Source organism: Scylla paramamosain, chromosome 3 (assembly GCF_035594125.1).
Source record: "Scylla paramamosain isolate STU-SP2022 chromosome 3, ASM3559412v1, whole genome shotgun sequence".
Lineage (NCBI taxonomy): Eukaryota > Metazoa > Arthropoda > Malacostraca > Decapoda > Portunidae > Scylla > Scylla paramamosain.
Window position 1 is genome coordinate 30,920,522 of NC_087153.1, and position 22,618 is coordinate 30,943,139.

At 37.9% G+C, this 22,618-nt stretch overlaps 1 protein-coding gene across 3 annotated transcripts in view; it reads right to left on the reverse strand.

The window, feature by feature from the left end:
- Nucleotides 1–22,390, reverse strand: part of LOC135093635 (regulation of nuclear pre-mRNA domain-containing protein 2-like) — a 24,782-nt gene extending 2,392 nt beyond the window's left edge. The window contains exons 1-6 of one of the 3 annotated variants that reach the window (XM_063993076.1): nucleotides 22,274–22,390; nucleotides 19,164–19,612; nucleotides 3,910–4,039; nucleotides 3,436–3,592; nucleotides 2,919–3,054; nucleotides 2,596–2,771 (exon numbers count right to left, since the gene is read on the reverse strand). In XM_063993076.1, coding sequence (XP_063849146.1) covers nucleotides 2,596–2,771; nucleotides 2,919–3,054; nucleotides 3,436–3,592; nucleotides 3,910–4,039; nucleotides 19,164–19,329 — 765 coding nt within the window. In that variant the 5' untranslated portion in view covers nucleotides 19,330–19,612; nucleotides 22,274–22,390. Of the gene's footprint in view, nucleotides 1–2,595; nucleotides 2,772–2,918; nucleotides 3,055–3,435; nucleotides 3,593–3,909; nucleotides 4,040–19,163; nucleotides 19,632–20,674; nucleotides 20,825–22,273 lie in introns of those variants that run through there. The other 2 variants (XM_063993085.1, XM_063993094.1) reach the window with 2 other exon arrangements.
- Nucleotides 22,391–22,618: the final 228 nt, after the last annotated feature.

Here is a 22,618-nt window from a genome sequence, read left to right on the forward strand (position 1 = left end):
TGCACAAGAAATATTGAGCAGCTTTAAAGTCAATGAGTTCAGTACACTAAACCCTCAGTATAATGAACCCTGTTAAAGTGAATTTTGCATTTATCGAACATAATATGGCTTATTGACAATCTACATGACTTATTGAACAAAGGTCAGTAAATGTTGCAGAACATTCGGTCAGCAGCAGCAGCAGGTGGGGAAGGAGGTAGGGAGAATGTGGGGTGGTGGTGGTGTTGGTGAGCACACACCACACCCACACACACTGCCTCAACCAACATGGCTGAGGAACAACAAGTCCATGTGTGCAAACCAAGGGAATTTTGTGATAGCAGAGATGTTCTCAATGAACTGAGTGAGCTGAACTCACTAAAAGATATAGATTAAACTATGCTGGTATTGTTTTAGTCAGATTTGGTGTGAATTGTGTTTCTGCAACCAACATTGACCAACAAAGCATGCTCTCTGGAGATGCTCTTTATTTATATAGCCTCAATAAGTGGCAAGACTCATTTAGAGACCACTTAGGTTTTCTTTCCTCTTGGGGATGGACACAGCAGGCCAGGCTGTATCCATGTTGTTGTTGTTGGTGTTGTTGCGGTGATACAAATGTGGTGCTTGAGTGGTGACTGCTTGTTATTGTTTATGTAAGAGGCTGCCCTCTGACAGCAGATCTTGTTTTAGGCACTAATTTTCTCTATTTGAGAGAGATACAGCTTAATTATTACATACCAGGCATGAAAAAAATATGTAATATATACTTTTACTTTTCTAATCCCTTTCTCTGTCAATTAAATTATATTTTATATACCGTATTTGACTACTTATAAGACACATGGGCTTATAAGATGAACTCCAGTTTGGGCAGGCATTGAGAGAGAGAGAGAGAGAGAGAGAGAGAGAGAGAGAGAGAGAGAGAGAGAGAGAGAGAGAGAGAGAGAGAGAGAGAGAGAGAGAGAGAGAGAGAGAGAGAGAGAGAGAGAGAGAGAGAGAGAGAGAGAGAGAGAGAGAGATTTAAGCTCTGAATATGAAGTGAGGGACTTCACCTGACATTTGAAGCCCTCTCATATATATTTAGATCCTTATTAGATCATAATATTTTATATTTAAAAACTTAAATATTTGCTATGGCATACCAACACTGGTCCTTAGACCAATCCTCCTGTGAGATGTAAACAAATATGGGGTAGGTAGTGACATTGTCAGAGCCCATAGGGGTAATAAAGTTTGTACATAAGTTTTTTTTATGATTCTACACATAATTCTATTTGTGATATTTTATTACATTTTCAAAGCATAAGGATGTGTGAAAATAGATTTACCTTATTCTCTAGAATGTATTTTTGTTTGAAATATTCAGTACATTTCTAAAACAAAGTGTGAAAATAAATTTGTTCTTTTCATCATAAAATTTAGTATGATTGTAGTTTTTTATTAAATTCAAATCCATGAAAATAAATTTGTTCCATTCATGTCATACCTCAAGGAATAATGCCACCTTAATAAGGAACACAGTGAATCTTGCATGTGTCACTAGGTTTGGTGTGTAACTGACCATGAGTTTGTTTTGGTACATGCAATGTAAGTGTCGTCACATAATTTCTTCCTGACTGGTGTTATTTTATGTGAATTACAATCTGTTATACAATATTACCTTAAAAAAAAAAAAAAAAAAAAAAAAAAAAAATTGTGGTGTAGAAATGATCATCATTTTGTTTACATGTGTGAAGATATTTGCGGTTTGATCTGAGGGCTACTGATGGCACTCCATGGTCTCCAACATCACTTGACAGGCAATCAGGGATGGGACATTGCCACAGACTTACCACTAGCCACTGCCTCAAAGCTGAACCTTGGCTTTATAAAATGCAGGCTAATATTCTGAGGCTTTTTTTTTTTTTTTTTTTTTTTAAGGCAGGTCTTATAAGCCATCAAATATGGTGCATGTCTATGCTATTTGTAGCAGCTAGCAAAATCTGTCATAACTAAATCAATCAAAGCTATGAAAAACCCATAGTCCTTATGACAAAGTTATGAATTTTTCATAGCTATGAGTAGAATTATGGTTACTTCTTACAACTTTTTTATAAGTATTGCCCCAGTCTTGCAGCGGCACTAGAAGTGGAAGGTTGTTGCGCTCCTATGTAGGTATGAATGCACAGCAAGTACATAATTTTGTTTACTTGTTTGTATGAAATGTACTCTTTTTATTTGAGCACAGTAAAAACATTTGTCCATAAGATTAGTTGTTTTATTTATACCAAAATAAAGTATATGTTATATAATTTACATCCAATGCATGAGTTATCAAAATTTATATTATTTGAGGTTATTTTTTTATACCAAACTTCCCCTTCATATACCAAATGAAGTTCAGTGTGGGAGGGGAGAATCTAACCATTTTTTTCTATTTTTCACCTTTAATTAATGTCAGTGGTTTCCCCTAACTAGATCATTATACTGAGGGGTTTACTGCAGTTAAAATACAAAAAATGAATTATGTTTATAATGAAGTGACTTTTGAGTATGAAAGAGATAACCTGTAAATAATTTCTTGAAATAACAAAATGTGCAGGACAATACCCTGATTATCACAGGATTACTTACATTAGCAACCAGTTTGGCTTCTCCTCTTTGGGTCTCATAGAAAATTTCTGCCTGCTCCAGAAGAGTGACTACTTGTGTCCTCTCTTCCACCTCCTTCTGCACCGCAGCCAGATAGCATTCCAGTGCTATCACTGCTTCTTCAAATTCCTCCATTCGCTCCCGACTGGTTCCCCGTTCTGCAATACACAATCAATGTCATAACTATATCTCACCTCTTCTGACACTTCCCTTGTTAATCCACAAGATTCCCTTTACTTTGATGGTAATCATTAAAAACTGTATGATGATTAACAATTAGAAATAAGGTCAACCTTGCATTTCACCTTTGACAGTCTGGCGTAGTTGATTGATCTCCTCATCAGTAAGAGAGAAGTCTTGGTTCTTAAAATCTGTGAGCATGGACTCAGTAGTTTTGGTGAGAGCCAGCACTCCTCTGATCCCTTCCACAAGCTGCACGGGCTAAAAGTAATGATAAAGCAAAGATATATTGATTGGCTACATTAGGAAAGAATGGCAAGCTAAAAGTAATGCTAAAGCAATGATACATTGATTGGCTACATGAGGAGAGGATGGCCACAGTACTCTAAGATGGTGGCTGTCTGTGCCAAATATACACTAAGACTTAAACCATGGCCAGGATGCTTGATGCTACTGTGTAACTTTCAAGATTAACTGTCCACAACAGGGTCGTATGGCACAAACACAAAGATCCTTCAGTAATGATGAGTAATGTAGATTCTTCTTCGTAATTCGAAGGATAACAAGAAAGTACAAAGCAGAAAAGTTCTTATGGAAGAAGAAATATATGTACAATCAAAATAATACTATGACAAAATTTACCTGAAAAGTAGACAGCACGACCTCATTCTCTGAGGCATTGACAGTGCCCACATTCTCCACAATTTCTGTTAATTCAGACACAAACTTTGCATCATAAACACCTCTCTCCTCCCAAATGTTGAAGATACGGATTATCTTTGGCCGGATCTTCTCATCTCTGTAACAAAAAGTTCATGCCGTACATACAAGGTGGGGCCAGGAAAAGAGGAAGCAAACTACTTAGAAAACAATTTTTTTCAAGTATGTCCTTTCTTACCATGAAAAGGTAACCAATGAGCTATTTCAAATTTTAATAAATTATTCCTAGAGAGAGAGAGAGAGAGAGAGAGAGAGAGAGAGAGAGAGAGAGAGAGAGAGAGAGAGAGAGAGAGAGAGAGAGAGAGAGAGAGAGAGAGAGAGAGAGAGAGAGAGAGAGAGAGAGAGAGAGACTATACACAGGATATGTATAGTTTCCTCCAGTTATGTAATGTGTACCTGACTAGAGGTGCTGCCTCCTTGATGGCTGTAGCAAAGTGCTGTACCAGGTCTTGTATCTTCTTCCTCCTGCTGTTTTGCACTATGTCATTGCACACATAAAAAAGAGTCAGCCGATGGGGAACCTTAGCTGTGTGGAGGAAAAATTACCTTGTCAATTCATGTTGAAAATGGTAGCTCAGAAATTTATACAAAATGGCCCACTTGCTGGTAATGATACCATTGTTAGACTAATTCCAAATTATATGGGATCTGCTTCAGAACCTGTCATTACAGCAGTAGTTTGAATATTACCACCACAAATGCATGTGAATGCACACACACACACACACACACACACACACACACACACACACACACACACACACACACAAAAAAAAAAAAAAAAAAAAAAAAACTTGGATTACTTAGGCTATGCTATTCAAGACTAATTACAATTCAGGTCTATCTACTGTCATCCCATGAAAGTTGTAGTTTCAAAACTACAGTTTTGATCATTCTTGGGTAATTCTCCAAATATCAGTAAGTAAAAAACTGAATTTTTTTGTATTGGCTTGAATAACTATACCTTCCTGAACGCTTGCCCAAATGTGGCCCCATGCTTTGCCTCAGTTTTGCAGTAACCACCACAGCTTACCATGAACAGCATTTAAGAGGACATGGAAACTTAGAAGCCAGACATTTTTATTTAGTTTGCTAAATGGGGAAATAGTGGACCTAAGAGTGTTCTAAAGGGAGAAGGAAAGATTCACAGATGTTTGAAATCTGTGGGGATCTTTGTTTCAGAGGACAGCAGTATACCTGAAGTTGTGCAAAGAACTTTCCACAAGGGACAGCCTTCCTTAAGCTGACCCTACACGATCAATATTACTGCGCAATATTCTGTATTGTACAATATCACTGACAGTGAAGGGATGGTATTGAAGAATGACACAATATATTGAAGACATCAAAAAGAGTTTGATATTATTGCACAATAAAAATTAGTCAATATATTGTGTCAATAATATTGATCGTGTAGGGTCCACTTTAGGGATGACTATGACCATAAGAAGTCCAAATAACAATGATTAGATTGTTGGATTCAGACATCTCTCTATCTCAAAAACAAAGCTAACAGTTTTCATACCAATTGCCATCTCATACCACAGCTACCTATATAATGCTCACAGTGCAGTATGCAAAAGTTTTCATTGGATTTATGACAAGAGGGAATATCACTGCACCTGTGAATTCCATCACCATTTGGAGAATAAGAATACATATCAATAGGGGTTAGTAAGTCCCCAGCACAGCAAAATCTCTTTATTTTAGTTTACTTATTTATTTTTTAAGTAACAGTTGTCTTTATTCATAGAGTGGAGCACCCATTTCATGATTTCTTGATCCAAGAATATTTTTTTTGCAATAACTCCCCACACCTTCATAGAGGATGATTATTATTAAATCTTTGCTGCTGTCTAGACATGTCAAAAGCTTTTAATAGTGTTTGGCATAAATCTTTGATTTCTAAACTAGCCTATCCTCTTACAGTCTTTATTCATCTATCTATCCCTCTTTCTCAATTTTCTGACTGGTCATTGAAGTACTAGATGGCCACTGCTTCTTTTTAAAGTCCTTCTACAGCAGTCAACAGGGCTCTTTCCTATCATCCACTCTTTTTCTATTGTTCATAAATTCCTGATAATCTATCCTCCATTTATGAATATAAACAGTCAGGAAGAATCAAATAATTCATGCAAAGAAGTATGCCTAACTTCTAAACTTATAGAAATCCTCAAGAAGGCAACACAAACCTTATGTTGCTGAATATGTACTTCACTGATCTATGTTCCTGACTTAAACCCTCCTATCTCATCTTTTTTTCAGTGACACTAAACAGTCTTCCTCTTCTACAATGAGAACTCAAACCTTATGTCTCATCTCTCGCCAATACAGCTTCCATGAAATCAATGTTTTATGTCATCTTTGTCATTTCCCCCCTCTATACAGGTGTCACATCTACACTTGTGTGGACCATTTTATAAGGAGGGATTGAACTCGAGCAGCTTTATCAAGCAGAATACCTAATCATAAGTTTTTGTCTCATTAATTCACTTCAGTTACAGATTGCATTCAATGACAGAAATTCTGAATCCCTGTCTGACTCTGCTTTCCACCTTCCTGTGATGGACTGTTCAAGAGAAAAGTATCAAGAGATCCAGAAATAAACCTCAACAAAAGTGGTATTCACAATCCAAATGGAATTCTTTCCAATTTGGAATTCTAATCCTCATTTATCATTTATTATTTTCTTATGGGGAGCAGCAATTAAGTGAATAATTTCTTTTCTAGGTCTGCTTCTCCTAGCTAGGATTCTTTGCTTCTTTGTGTGTGTGTGTGTGTGTGTGTGTGTGTGTGTGTGTGTGTGTGTGTGTGTGTGTGTGTGTGTGTGTGAGAGAGAGAGAGAGAGAGAGAGAGAGAGAGAGAGAGAGAGAGAGAGAGAGAGAGAGAGAGAGAGAGAGAGAGAGAGAGAGAGAGAGAGAGAGAGAGAGAGAGAGAGAGAGAGAGAGAGAGAGAGAGAGAGAGAGAGAGAGAGAGAGAGAGGGAGGGAGAGAGAGAGAGAGAGAGAGAGAGAGAGAGAGAGAGAGAGAGAGAGAGAGAGAGAGAGAGAGAGAGAGAGAGAGAGAGAGAGAGAGAGAGAGAGAGAGAGAGAGAGAGAGAGAGAGAGAGAGAGAGAGAGAAATACATCAAATTTATTTGTACCATAATATGATAAAAAGATATTTGTTGTAATGTTGTTAAAAATTTCTTTCATTAGGTACTTTGATAATTTGAAAACACAATTTCCTATTTTATTCACCATATGTATACACTCATAGTCTTGTTAACACACACACACACACACACAGTCTCTATTCATCTATCTATACCAGTGTCCTTGACTAGTGTTGTAGGGAAACTATGTGAAAGAACAATAAAGGAAAGATGGATGGAACACTTGGAATGAGATAAAGTTTTAGTAAATTGTCAATTTGGATTTAGGAGGGGAAGATCATGCTCCATGAACTTATTGTCCTTTTATTTAAGGGTAGTTGATATTGTGCAGGAGGGAGACGGATGGGTGGATGGTGCCTACTTAAACTTGAAGAAAGTGTTTGACAAAGTCCCACACTGAAGATTGCTATGGAAGATAAAAAAAAATTATGGAAAGATTGGAGTGGATGGAGGATTATCTGGATGAAAGTAACTAGTGGTGTCCCACAGGGGTCGGTGTTGGGACTGATAATGTTTGTAATATATATGAATGACATAAATGAAGAAATAGATAGTTATATGAACTTATTTGTGGATGATGCTAAGCTGATGAGAAGGGTAGAAAATGTAAATGACTGTATGGTAATGCAAGATAATTTAAATAAGATAAATGGATGGAGTAAATCTTGGCAAATGGAATTCAATTTAAGTAAATGTAAAGTAATGGAGTTTGGTAAGAGTAAGAAAAGAATACAATATCATTATGAGATGGATGGTGTGAAGTTAAAAAGGTCAAAAAAGGAAGTGGATCTAGGAGTAACAGTCACTGAAAATTTGACTCCAGACAGACACACAGATAAAAATTTCTGGAGAGACGATGAATTTGTTAAAAAGAGTAAGAATGGCATTCTCATAAATGGATGAAGGAATGATAAAAATGTTGTTGATTTCTATGATAAGACCAAGATTGGAATATGTGGTAGTGGTGTGGTCTCCTCATACAAAGAGGAATATTGTAAAATTAGAAAGAGTACAAAGAGCAGTCACTAAGATGGTTCTGGAGTTGAGCAACTCAACCAGCCTATGAAGAGAGATTAAAAATGTTGGAAATTCCTTCCTTGAAAATAGAGAGAGAGAGAGAGAGAGAGAGAGAGAGAGAGAGAGAGAGAGAGAGAGAGAGAGAGAGAGAGAGAGAGAGAGAGAGAGAGAGAGAGAGAGAGAGAGAGAGAGAGAGAGAGAGAGAGAGAGATTTAATAAACATCTAAAGAATGATAAATGGTATGGAAAATGTGGACAAAAAATGTTTTATAAATTTAGACCCACAGAGTACAAGGGGCATAGTAAGAAGCTGAACAAAGTTAACTGTAGAAAAGACATCAAGAAGTATAATTTTCCTCATAGAAGTGTGAACAAATGGAATGAACTCAGTGAAGACGTTGTCAATGACTTAACTGTCCATACTTTTAAGACAAAGCTGGATAGATAAAATGACAGGATACTATGAGATTACTCCCCTCCTGTAAACCAAAACTAGGTAAAAACAACTAGGTAAACACACACACACACACACACACACACACACACACACACACACACACACACACACACACAAAAGTGAGTGATGTTTCAATAGAATTATGATTTTTTTATAAATAATATGAGCAAAAACTAAATAAGCTTCTCATTTTATAAGTCAAAAGAGAAACAGGAAAACGGGAATGATTTAACAACATATATGTTGAGAGAGAGAGAGAGAGAGAGAGAGAGAGAGAGAGAGAGAGAGAGAGAGAGAGAGAGAGAGAGAGAGAGAGAGAGAGAGAGAGAGAGAGAGAGAGAGAGAGAGAGAGAGAGAGAGAGAGAGAGAGAGAGAGAGAGAGAAATGTGGCTTAGAATGAAATCTTCAAGGATAAGACCTAAAGGAAAAAAAGTGTCTGAGTAAAAAACTTCACTGATACACTAATGCTTCATAAGGAAAATAATAACAAAAAATGATAAAGCTGAATAACTCTGATGGCCCCAATGCAATAATCTGGTGAAGACAGGTATCAATCCAGTAAATATTGGCAATTGTCTTTAGAAAAGGAGAAACCAATAGGACCAGCTGGAATGTCAGGATGCAATTTAAAAGAATGCAAACAGCAGCTGGTTAAACCACTATATGACATAATTGAATGTTCAATACAAAGTGGGAGGATGTTAAAGGAATGAAAGACAGCAGATACTAATGTCAGAAAAAAAAAAAAAAAAAAAAAAAAAAAATGTAGGGAAAATTTTAAACTACAGACAAGTACCAATAAATAAGACAGGTAATGAGCAAAATTTTTAAAAAGTAACATGAAACAATGGTTAGAATATCTGGAGAGCAAAGGAATAATTATGAATAAACAGTATGGATTTTTGAGGGAATGAGAGAAAAAACAAAGAAAGAAATAATGTTTAAGTAACTTAATAAGCTTTTATTTTAAGTGACTGATATAGGAAACATGACAGAACTGAATAAACTGTGTGTATCAGGATACAGGAAAGGTGTTTGATACAAGTTCCTCATGAGAGTTTACTTTGGAATGCACACACACACACACACACACACACACACACACACACACACACACACACACACACACAAAAAAAAAAAAAAAAAAAAAAAAAAAAAAATTAAAGTTAAATGACTGGCAGAGTTCTTGAGTTAAAGGGATAAAACAGTGAAGATAAAAGATTAACTGATTAACTCGTGTATTGGTAAGATAGGCAAAATAATGGTGAAAAAGAATAGGAAATCTTATGCAGAAAATTCATGATAGGGTAAGCATGCAGTCTGCAAGTTCAGAAAAGCAGTAACAAATGATGTCCTGTAATACAAGAAGACAGCAAAAGATGCAATGTTAACAGTGAATGAAAGATTCAAGACTATTAGGTAAAGATGGGGGAGTTGATAAGTTAAAAAGATTTTACCTCTATCCTGCTTATTGTAGCTGTATAAGTGGAACCTCCCACAAGCTACATGAGGGCTGAACTCCACACAAGGATTAAAAAGGCTTCCACATGGAACTAACAACTGGGAGCGAAGGAAAAAAAATATTGGAAACACACATTTAACTTCATGGAAGCTGTTTTAGCAAGAGATTTACTGTTGACAATATTTGAGGACAGCCAAGGTATGTTAAATGTAGAGGAAGGGAAGGGTTTAATGTGCCTGATAATAAAGGGAGTTACCTGGAAGGCTGTGACAAGTACATAGATGTAGGAACTGGGTTTTCAGGTAGTGGACAACACAAGACTGATTTTGCTCTGCTCCATTTGAAACTTATACAGTAGAACCTCTGAAGATGAATAAGTCTGGATACAGTTTTTTTCTGAATACAAACACCATACAAATGCAGTAAAACCTCACTAAGGATTTAAGTTGGATATTGGTTAAGTTGGACACTTTTAAGGGAAGGGAAAGGATTTGCATAGAGGAAGTATGGTGCAACAGGATGAATCCGTCTACAAATGGTACATAGAAGAAAGAACTGACAGGGTAACAGTGCACAGCCTGGATATCCAGCATGCTGCTGGGAAGCTTACTGAACACGTTGGGGACAAGGAATTTAAATGCAATGCTGGGTTTGGATAAGTTGGTTTGGCTTTCCTTTCAATTAGGCTGACTTAGAGATTCTACTACACATTTTTTTAATCCCGAATACAAATTTTCATCCAAACATGAATGTGTTGCTTGAGCCTGTTTTGATGATATGTATGGAAATATACAAAATGGGGATTTGAGAAGATTTTTTCCCAGAATTCTATTAAGAACATACTGTTCAGCAACACTTTGCTAGCAATTCACCTGCCTGACTTGTTGCTACATGTGCTGCATCTCATGTGGTGTCAAGACTTATGTTACTATTAGTGTGTTCTTTTCCTGCTTTTCTTGTGCCTTCCCCACTGCCAGGAAAGATGCCAGTGGTCTCTGGCGAGAGAGAGAGAGAGAGAGAGAGAGAGAGAGAGAGAGAGAGAGAGAGAGAGAGAGAGAGAGAGAGAGAGAGAGAGAGAGAGAGAGAGAGAGAGAGAGAGAGAGAGAGAGAGAGAGAGAGAGAGAGAGATGGAAAGTATGACGCACAAGGATATTTGGGTGATCATCCTTCCTTATTTATTATCTACTGTCTTTATTATTTATTATTTCATTAATATTTTCCCATATAATATTTTCAGCAATGTTGGTTACAAGGAATAATCCATCTTTATTCAGAAAATTACTTTGATTGTGAATACTGTACACATTATTGGTGCAGCTGAAAGGAATTATTTTATTTTCCTTTACTTCTAATGGGAAAAAATTTGTTCTGAATATGAATTTTCAAGATATGAATTTCCTGCTTGAACAAATTAAATTCATGTTCAGAGGTTATACTGTATAAAAAAAAAAAAAAAAAAAAAAAAAAAAATGAGTGTCCTGTGCCTATTGTTTATATAAGCTGCTTAATTCTTGCTGAGTTGGTCATCTGATAAGTGGCACTGAGCACTGGATAGATAGAGTCATCAGTGTAAGAGTGAACAGGGCCAAAGGTGATTCTATAATCTCAATTACAAACTTTCAAGATGACACTGTTATAGTAGCTGGGAAATTGGGTATTATTGGTGGAGGGATGGTGGTGGTACTGTGAAAGTTGATGTGAAATGGAATGTTTGTATGTAAATTAATAAATATAGCCACAGTGTACTTGATATGTCATTCATGTATGTGTGGAAACATCTCCTTGTAGTGCACACAGAACATGCTGCAAAGCTACCTAAACAAAGGACAGAGAAATATGAAGTGATGATGTGAAGATTAGGGGATTTGTTGGGAACAGTAGCCACAGTTGACAATAACCATAATGACAGTGATATAACCACAACACCTGATGGGCTGTTTGAAATATGTGGGGCAGTGGAGAAATGATGGTGATGAGTTCACAGTCATGAGACACAATGCTGTGTTAACCCCTTCCTGGCGGAGGATCTATATATAGACGTTTCGAAATTGGGACTTTTTGTCGGCGTGTCTATATATAGATGTTTGCTCTCATTTGACCACACTAGATTGTAGCATGGTCTATATATAGACGATTCCTTACTACTACCAAAATTAAGAAAATAAATCGGTATTTGGCATCTCAAATCCCCTGACACTTGCCGACATTGCCTCTCAAGGACAGTCACCGCTTGTGCTTTGTCGGTGGCGGATGTGCTACTCACATCAGCTAACACTGAGAGTTTTTGCCTTTTTCTATTTTCCTTTATTATTAGTCTATCATGTGAAGGAGAAAGAGACCTCTTAAGCCAGAAGATATTACAGCTTTGGTAGCTGAGGATATAGATGCTGATTTTTTGGATGATTTTGATGATTCTGATTCATCTACTGTCAGTACTTACACTGATACAGAATCAGAGTCTGAGGTTGAGCCAGATGACCAGTCTGATGCTGAAGAAGAAACAGATGCTGATGATATTCAATATAACTGGCAAAGTCAATCAGCTGTTGACAGAGAGCCTTTTCCCTTTACGGGAGATAGTGGTGTAAAACTTGTCCAGAAAGATGACCAGTCACCTTTAGAAATATTTCATGCTTTTTTTGATGATGAATTGATGGATCACATTGTATCAAAGACCAATAAGTATGCAGCAAAAGTCTGTGATGAAAAAAGGAGAAAGGGTAAAATGAAGAGAAAAAGCAGAGACTTGTTATGGAGAAATGTATGCATTCCTTGGATTGCTGCTTTTACAAGGAATTGTGAAAAAGCCATCAATCTATTCATATCACTCTATCAATCAGCTTATTGCTACTCCTTTTTTTGGAAAATGTATATCGAGACAGATTTGCTCTTCTCCTAAAGTACCTGCATTTCACTGACAATGAGGATAACAGTGACCCTACATACAAGTTCAAGGAGGTCCTGGATATTCTCATACAAAGATTCAAGTCATCTTATGTTCCAAAGCAAAAATGTAAGCATTGGTGAGTCTCTCCTGCTCTGGAAAGGTAGGCTAAAGTGGAAGCAATATATTCCACTAAAACGAGCTAGATTCGGTATAGAAAGTTATATCTTAGCTGAGTCTGATACTGGCTATGTTTGGGATCTTTTAGACTACACAGGAAAGAAAACAAAATATGACTGAAATAGAAACCTTGTCAGATGAAAAAGTGGAAACACTTACAAAGACTACTAAGATAGTTTTGAGACTAATGCAGTCCCTACTGAATCAGGGCTACATTCTGGGAGTTGATAACTTCTACACCTCACCAGAATTGTTTGAAATTCTTCTTGACAACAAAACAGATGGAGTAGGCACTTTGAGATCCAACAGAAAACTGCTATCCCTGGAAGTTAAATAAAAAATTCTGAAGAAAGGTGAAACTGTAGTACAGTACAAGCATAAAATGATGCACATGAAATGGAGGGATAAGAAATAAGTCAACATGCTAAGCACAGTATATGAGGATTCTATGGAAGAGGTAACAGTAGCAGGGAAGCAAGTAAGCCAGATGTGTGCATCAAATACAGGAAACATCACAAGGCTAGAATAGACAAAATGGACCAAATAATCTCCATACAAACATCAGCTTGGAAGGGTGTGAAGAAATATTATAAGAAAATATTTCTCAGATTGCTGGACATTGCATCACTTAACTGCCATGTTATTTACAAAGCAAATGGTGGATGGAAATGCTTCCTTGACTTCAAGCTACAGTTGATTGAGGAGATAATCTCAAAATATGCTGGTGACATCTACCATCTAAGGAAGCCTAGTGGTGATCTCTCTCTTGGGCCATGTCCAGCATGACTCAGTGGAAGACATTTCATTGTAGAGACAGGATCCCATGATGAAAATAGTGATAAAAAAGTCCAAAGACAGTGTGCCTATTGTGCTCTACTCAAAAAGAAGAAAAGAAGCATATACAGCTGTGATGTGTGTCAGCTAACACTGTGTGTTGTGCCATACTTCAAACTATACCACACAGTAGCAGCTTTGCCTAAAACTGAATAAGTACAAAAATAATACGTACAACAAATGAAAAAAAAGTGGAGGGAGGGAGGGTAAACCACATCCAGGTCACAAGTCCTGGACATTGCCTTTGCAATGAGTGTGAGTGACTCTAAACCTTCATATAAATGTATCAATGTACATATAACCAACCAAACTTAAATAAGATCTATATATAGATTCAAATGTTTTGTTCAGTTTTGCGGCAGGGTCTATATATAGACGTCAGTCTGGAATGCCCACTAGCAGGGAAACTATATATAGATTTATGAATGAAAGTCGACAGCGTCTATATATAGACGATTTTCTTTTTAGTAGTACATACATCTGCCCTGCCACAGGGAATGGGTTAATGCTGAGTTGTGCCTAATTCAAACTAGATTTTCTTAAGAAATGTTTCACCTTGTCTTTCACAAGGGTGTTCCCTCATGATGATCATCAACACCAGTGCAAGTCAGTGCAACAGTGCAAGTCAGAATGACTGCAAAAACCACCACAACTGTCACCTGGTACACAGCTATGATGAAGTTCCTGATAGAAGTGGATAATCCACATCAAGGCACTGTGATGAAGTTCATGAGATCACAAGTGTCCACTTCTGAGCCACTTAAAGGACCACTATGGGCTACTATGTTCTATGGGCCAACAGGAATGGGTAGTACTGCACAGACAGGCCTAAAAACCAGATAATAACCATACAGGAGTAGGAACTGGTGACAACTATATATCTGCTTCCCAGTGGTGTGGAAGTACAAGGTGGATAGGTTCATCAAGAAGCCAAAGTTCTGTGGCACATGCCAAACACTCCAAAGTGCAACTACAAGGTGAGATGCAGTCTCTGCATTGAAAGCCAAGACACCAAGGTATGCAAAGAATGTACCTATATCAAGGCAAAAGCATACTCAAGTATACCAACTGCCAAGAGTAGCACAATGCATGGAGCATGAAGTGTCCCATGAGGCCTGTCATTTGTCTTCTGGGGTCTCAAACCTCTGCCCAGGTCTCTGCCACCTGTTCCTCCTCCCACCATTACTTAGGGAGACTCATTTCAAATCAAGCTTGCCACAATTGCTCTCCAGTCATCTGACACCTCAATTGCCTCAGGGTACAGTGACAAAGGCCACCTGGGTCTATTGTCTTCTCCCACCCTTAGATAAGTCAGCCATCAATTCCCATGACATCTCCAGCATCATCCCACCTACTGGCAAGGTGGAGATGCATCTTCCACCCACCCGAGTTGAAGTGGCCCCCTCAGCATTACCACCCCTGCATCTAAGCCCTCTGTATCAATCACACTGGAAAAGGAAGTGAAGCATTGTGAAGTGAGAAGCAGCAGCTCATGCCTCACAGAAAAATCAAGCTCTTCAGGTCCTGATAATATCTGTGCACTTCATGCATATGGCCAGCATTGATATCATGTTGGCACAGTTACTGACATCCTCCATCACAGTTGCTATGATGGAAACACTATTCCATGACAATGAAGGATCTCCAACATCATGTGAGCCAAAAGAGGAAGGAACATGATATGAACATGTCTCACACAACAGGCACCAGAGTGAAAACATCACCTTGCCATACCCTCAAGGCATCTCAGCGATACATCAATCAAGAGAGGAAGGAGCAAGGTTAAGGGTTAAGTGAGAAATGGCAGGGACCCAGTTAATCGTTTGGAATCCAAGCCCTCCCACTCACTCACACATATCACAAACCAAAACTGTAGGAACACTTACAGCTTGGTCAGCAAAGCCAGCAGTCTCCTGCATGAAATGCTTGTGAGTGACATATCAGATGTGAAGTTTGGACAATACCAACTCTTCCAAAAACACTGCCAGCAAGGGGGTTCATGGAGCCTCACACTAGTGAGGAAGAATATTCCTGTCAACCTGACATGTTACCCTCAAGGCCTAGGAGAGCAGGAGGACTCTCTATGCATTATGCACCCCTGGAATCAATATGTGTACAATACTGTATGTACTTCTTCCTCAATTAGAAAACAGTAATGGATGACCAGTGTTGCTGAATGGAAACTTTAACATTTATCACCTGCTAGTCAAGCTGTGGGGAAGACTACCATGAACCAGCTAAGACAACACATCACACATGTGCTTGCTGACCCCCTGGTGCTAGTACTGCCTGGTGAGCTGCAAGCCATACACACATAGGTGGAGGCAGACTGGATCTAATCCTCATCATGAATGGGGACAGACAGAATGTCCAAGTCATGCCTGTGCTAGGGCTTCTGAATGACCACCAAACCCAAGGAACTCTCTTCATGTAGTAAGGAAAGGAACTATCTTCATGTAGTAAGGAAGGAAAGTGTTGCACCGATCATTAAAAAGTGTGGAAAATGAAAAGCTGACAGGCCACTGTTTAAACAAGTTTTCATCATCTGGTATGCCAAATCACATCCCAGACCCTGTAGAGCAATTTGCAGATGACCTCACTACAGCCATCCACACCATAGCTCATGCCTCCATGCCTACCCATGAGATGAAAAAAATCAACTTGAATAAGAAACACTTACAGTATACTATAGTGAAAGGATCAAATTCCTCATGAGAACAACTAGGCAACAGACCACAGTATATCACTTGACTAGTAATGACTAGGAAGACAAAACAAAACTGTGAATGAGTCACTTAAAGTAGGGAATAAATCCATCTTATTCCAGAGGAGAAATAGCTGCAACACACACACACGTATGTGCCTATGTAGATACTGCACATATTTGATATAAATAAAAAAGTGTTTTCCTCTTAACTCACTCAAAACTGGACATAACTAAGTATTTTTGTCTGTATTCTTTTTAGAATCCAAAGAATATTATAGGCTGTGTGTGGGCTTTATTTCCATAACAGCATAAGCAACACTGGACAAGTTTCAAGAAAACATGGTCCAAGTTTTCCATCTTTTACTTGTCAATTACTAAACTTACAAAGACTGAGTTTGCTTTATTTGATACCCTTCACCTTTACTTTTTTTCTTTTTTTGTCTTGAAATGATAACATTTGTTGTGCCACAATAATAACCAATGATAAGTTCCCATCCATACTTTTTTTTTAATAATGTTGACTTAATTTATATCAGTTGCACTCATATTTTCCACAATTAGCATGCAGATCAGTGTGAATTAAAAAAACATTACACTATGAAATCCCAAGGATGGCTTGGCACAACAGTCTCAGCCTGCCAGCACCTATTGAATACAGATGCTAAAAAGATCCATCTATGAGTATGACACATCACCAGTCTCACCACTGACGATGAATGTACCAAACTGCCTTATTTTGAATCCCAGGAGGTATTGGAGTCATATAAACCACAACATCCTCACCAGGTAATGAGCTATCACTTTCATTAGCCAAAGCTTCAAATCTTGTTGAAATACTGAGTAATCATGAACCAGAAAAGTAACCCCAAGATTGTAGGTTTGAAAAGACAACAGCTGTAAATAGGATATTTACACAGTTATGTGGTAGTGTAACACTGATTGGCTAAGAATCTGAGATGTGTTGTCACTGGACGGTCATACCCCACATGCTGGTGAATCCACATGGTGAATTGCATGTCAAAGAATGGCTGAGGCACAGGTGTGAGCTTGAGTCACTGGCTAATGAGAATTAAAGGATACCCATGGACTCACACTGTTATGGGAGTAAATTATAAAAATTGTAAAATTTTTAGATTATTTGGTACTGTTCTCACAGACTTAATATTGATTTTCAACCATAATATCTTACATCACATGGCTAGATGAACTCGACAAAAAAATGAGGCTTGCTGTAGTGAGCAAGAATCTGGCAGTACTGTAACTGAAAACCACCCATGGTGGTGATGTGCCAGAAGTAAGGCACTCATTTCAAGTTCAAAATTTCAGGTTTTATCAAGTTATAAGCAAAATACTAAAGGTAATTCAGGAGGCAGAATGAAGGAGATGAGGACCCTCCTAGTACCTCACCCTTCAGAGGATATGAAGTTGCCCACAGCTATGTTCCAGGTATTGCAACTGGTATACATAACAGGAGAAAAGCTAAAGGTATTCTACTTAGTCCATGAGTGAAGATTCCACAAGACATACTAATGCATACAGAATAACAATACTTGCACAACATAAAATAAAACTTTGAGTTGCCATCTGGTTGTTACAAGCCTTACGTTCATAGTATGTCATCTTTAGAATTAGCGTGGGTCAACTAGTTCTGTATCTACCATTCTATAATAATTGCATGAATTTCTATGACATGAGCACACACTTGGGAGATTTCCAATGAAGTCATTGTAACAGACCAAAGGTAAAGCATATTGATATTGAAAGGAAGAAAAGGAATTTCAAAGCCTTTGCAAAATAATCAAATTCAATTGTTACCAGCGGTCCCCATTGGGGGTGCAACTAAAAGGGTTGAAAAACAATGGTTATGCCACTAACATAATAAGAAACAATGTGCATGTTTAATCTTTTTAGGTATTCTGTGCAAACAGAAAATTTCCTCTAACAACCAAGCCTCCCCATGCTATGGCACCACAGACAAGTGCTGTGATGGAAGTTATATTCATTCATAGGACAGGATCACTTCTCCAGGATTTAGTACAGTGCCTAAGGACTGCTAGGCAACAGAAGCAATGGCATGAGGTGACTGTCTGTCTATCTCGCCAGGAATCATACCAAAGACCTCTTGAATTGTGGGCTGAGTGTGGTAACCATTAGTATGCTACAGTTTGCTTAAATTCCTCTCACTCAGTAGGTACCTAATATGGATGTTATGATTGTGTTGTCAAGGGCTGAATCCTTTGCAAGACACTCAAGGTTACCTTAACATGTTAACATGCTACTTACTAGTCATCTCAATTAGGTATATCTATTTAGAATGTTTCAACATCACTAATGGCCAGTCAGGTGAATGGGGATGGAGTCTAACTGAATATAAAGTACAAATTTAGCTGACTTTAATTACAGCACCAAAACATTTATAAATCCATACAGTAAGATTATTGTATATTAATATTTGGATACTAAGTGATGCAGTGTCATCCATCAGTCTTCACTGGGTACATAATTAGGGAAAGTGTTTAAAAGAAAAATTTTAAATATATTTGTGTCGAGTTCCTACATGGAAGTCATCTCAGCAAAAGAGAGAAGATAAAATAAAATAAAATAAAATAAAATAAAATAAATTAAATGTGAGTCTTACTGTCTTTCCTATATTTCCCTCTCTGAACTCTTTTGCCTTTGTGAGTTAGAACATTACTTGCCTTTCTGTAATCTTCTAACTCTATACATTTCTTCTGAACTTATAAATACACCCAGCCAATGAAGGCTTTGCTTCCATAGGTACAGTACATCACTACCTCATCTATGCATCATGTTTATTCATCCCACACTTCAGATTTCTAGTTGTTTTTATATTCTTACTTCTAATACCACTTCATTCATACACACATTTGTCACCTTCTTCCATGTTCATCCATTCTGGGAATTTACACCAGTAAGTTCAACAATATACACTCACATTTCCGAACAGCCCTGGACCAGGCATGGATGATTGAATGGTGGTGGTTCTTGTGCTGGAGACACCACCGAGACAATGCCTGGATATCCTCAGAAGTCTCCCGCACCACAGAGAGCCGCTTCTCCAGGGAGCGGGAGTCCATCTTGGCTTCCTTAACTTTACTCATTTGGCTTGTGCACTCTGCTCTTGTACTTCTTTATGTATCACACCACTGAATTTCCCTTCACTTCCGTTTCTTCACATCTTTTCACACTTGAACACGTATTCTTCACATTTTGAAATGAATGCCACTGACTTTCAGATTGATTATTGGTGATCTAGGCAATTTATGCATTACACCATGTTGACACACTTCAAAATTTTAGCAAAGATATTTTTCAATTCACTGTGCAGTATCAACAATCAACATTAAAAACAAAGATTTCTGAGCTAATGTCCACAATGTCCATCTGAAAAGCATTAAATCTTCTGTGAAACAACTGCATGTTTCAAAAAATGACCTGTCAGAATTAATACATTTACCAGTACTTTTCCTAATGGATCTTATTTTCCCTTAAATATATATTATTTCCCTTTGCCTCTTTTATGTTTTGCAGAAAGTTCTAGTCAGCTGAAAAATATGTATTTCTTTTGAGAAATAATATAACACTCAAGTTTTATGCAATAAACAGAGGCAATCAACATTTCTATCTATCTACCTATACACCAGGCCTACAATCCCACATGGGGTGGCCATAACAAAGCACCATACACTCTCACACACACACATCATTCACACTCTTAAGCTATGGCCACACAAATAGTGGTTGCGAGTGAGCAGGTGAGTGCCATCAATGGCAAGAAAAGTGGGAGCATTGTAGATATGGCCACATTGACATAGAATGGGTGTGGGAAAGCTGCAGCTTCCCACAGGTCACAGCGAGAAGCACTGCTGGTTGACTTTTGTCACTCAACTGGCACAGGCAGTTTGTTGTCCAACATGGACATAGCATGGTAGTTTCATTCACAACAATCATTTGGGATGTATTTGGTTTGCTAAAGTAGGGCCAAAAGGGGAATGCATCACGTTGTTTATAGTAATTACCATTAATCATGAAACAATGTCCTCAACTGCTAGTTTTAACAAAACCTTTAATTACTTTGTATCAAAACCCTGCACTACATCTGTCGTCACATATATACATACGCCAGTAGTTTCACCTTACGGAAAGCTAGTTGGCAATTGGCATGTTGGCTAGTTGGCTATTGGCAAATCACTTATTTCCTTAACAAATGAAAATGAACTAGGTACTGATAGTATACTCATCCATAGTAACAAGAAAAATTTGGGTACTAAGAATTTTAAAATATTGTAACCACAAGTGCCTACAGCAGAGCAGAGAATGTCTGACAAATAGGCTATGGCCACCACTTGCCCACTGTCAGTGTAGCCAGCCCATTACAGCAACTCACCCACCCTCCCACATGCTCACTCACAACTGACGCCAGTGTGGCCGTAGCCTTAGTCCTACCAGTTCTGTGGTTGAGGCTGAGAATACTAGCACTGTACTCCCTGTATGTTGAAAGAGGCAACTGAAAGGAAAGGAGAGAAGGGGCTAGGAACTCTGTATGGTGTCCTATGAACAAAGCAAAATGCAAACATTTACTATAGCAAAATCATTAATAAACACCAACGTCACCAACATCTATTATCAGAAATGATGATTTGATATGAGCTTGCTGACTAATGGTGACACCTGTAAAGAGGAGGCACACCTGAAACCTGAACCATAATGTTGCCAGCCAACCTACTTGGACTCAAATTCCTAATGCATACTCAACAATACTAATGGATGGATAAAAAGTATGTGAAGTTTAATTTCAAATTGAAAGAATATGTGTGTGAATGAACAAATACAAAACCGGCCAAATTTACACCAGTGAAGTAACCCTTACTGAATCAACACACTTGTACTGATGATGAAAATACAAGGAGTGGAAGTTGTGATTTGCACAGGTTTGTTGTCACTGGGTAATTAAGCAGTAATGATGATGAAACAAGTGGGTATTGTGGTTTACATGGACCCACTGTTACTTGGTAATTACGAAGCCTCTTCCTGACACACAACATGCAACACTCATGGTTATCTAGCATTCCCATTAAAGGAAAAAACCTGCAACTGTCGTATAATTGTAGAGCTAAAATTTAGCTTACTAATATTCTAAAAACCACCACCATCACTGTTTCTAATATTGGTCATCTGGAATTTGGTTTTGATTACATACAGAAATCTCAAAACTTGCTGAATGATCAACTGAAATGGTTAATGAAAATTGCTGAGACCACTATTGACTTTCCTACCTTTAGTTCATTACCATGCATTGACTCTGATGTGGCTCCTCAAGCTTAACAAAATAGTGCAGCGTAAAATTAAAATTTAATATTAAAAGACATCACTGACAGCAAAGAGTGATCCAGTACTTCAAATCTTTCAGTGTCCATACAATTCGTTGTTATGTAAAACCGTCCAGGTTCAAGATGTGGTATTTTGACTATCAAACACTTCAAAAAGCATTCTACCGGAATGTCACCTATACTGAGTAGCATCTCAACCAACACCACAACTTAGATCTATTTGTCAGTGTCGCATTTGCCATTAGCCAACCAGTAAGTAATTAAGTTTCAGATTAAAATTGAAGTAAACACTAACATTTTCATCTGAGGGCTACGTTAGAGTAGATTCGGTTTAAGTTCTACACTAATTTCACTGCCTTTTTTTTTTTTCACTGACTAGATCACAATAAAAAAAAGTATAATTTTGTCCAGATATAAGCACAATTTCGAAAATGAGGCCTTAGGTTACTTCCATAACCTCTACAATTTAAAGTTCCTTAAATGTCTCGGCTGAAAGATGCAGCAGTGACGGATTAGGGAGAGAACGCCCCTATTCAGGTCTCATTTTGGGGCACCAAAATACAGACGCTACGTAGCCGCCACAGAAGCTATCCCTCACAACTCCTTATTCTGGCACTACACCGTGGCTTTCCGCGTCCATAAGTGCACCGGAATGTTCTACGGCAGACTCGGAGTACAGTACAGTGGGTAATATGCCACGACAAGTCACACTAACACAGTCATGAACGGGTGTGTAATGCTGGGGGCTCGTCGCGAAAAGGCAACACAAACATGGAGGACCCGCAAGCAGCTAGCTTCAGCCAGCCACCCCGGCCACCTTGCCAGTCTCCACACCTCACGGATTTACACCTGTTTACACTGCATTAACATTCAAATAAATAAATTATGAAATAAGTATTAAGTAATGAATGAAAAAAGATATGTTTCAAAATTGAATTTTCGAGTGACCTCTCAAATGAACTCAATAACCCCGTATGTCTACATGTGTCATGAGATTTTGGTGGTGTTTTATTGTAATATTATATATCAAAAATATTTACTTTATTTTCATATAGGTGGT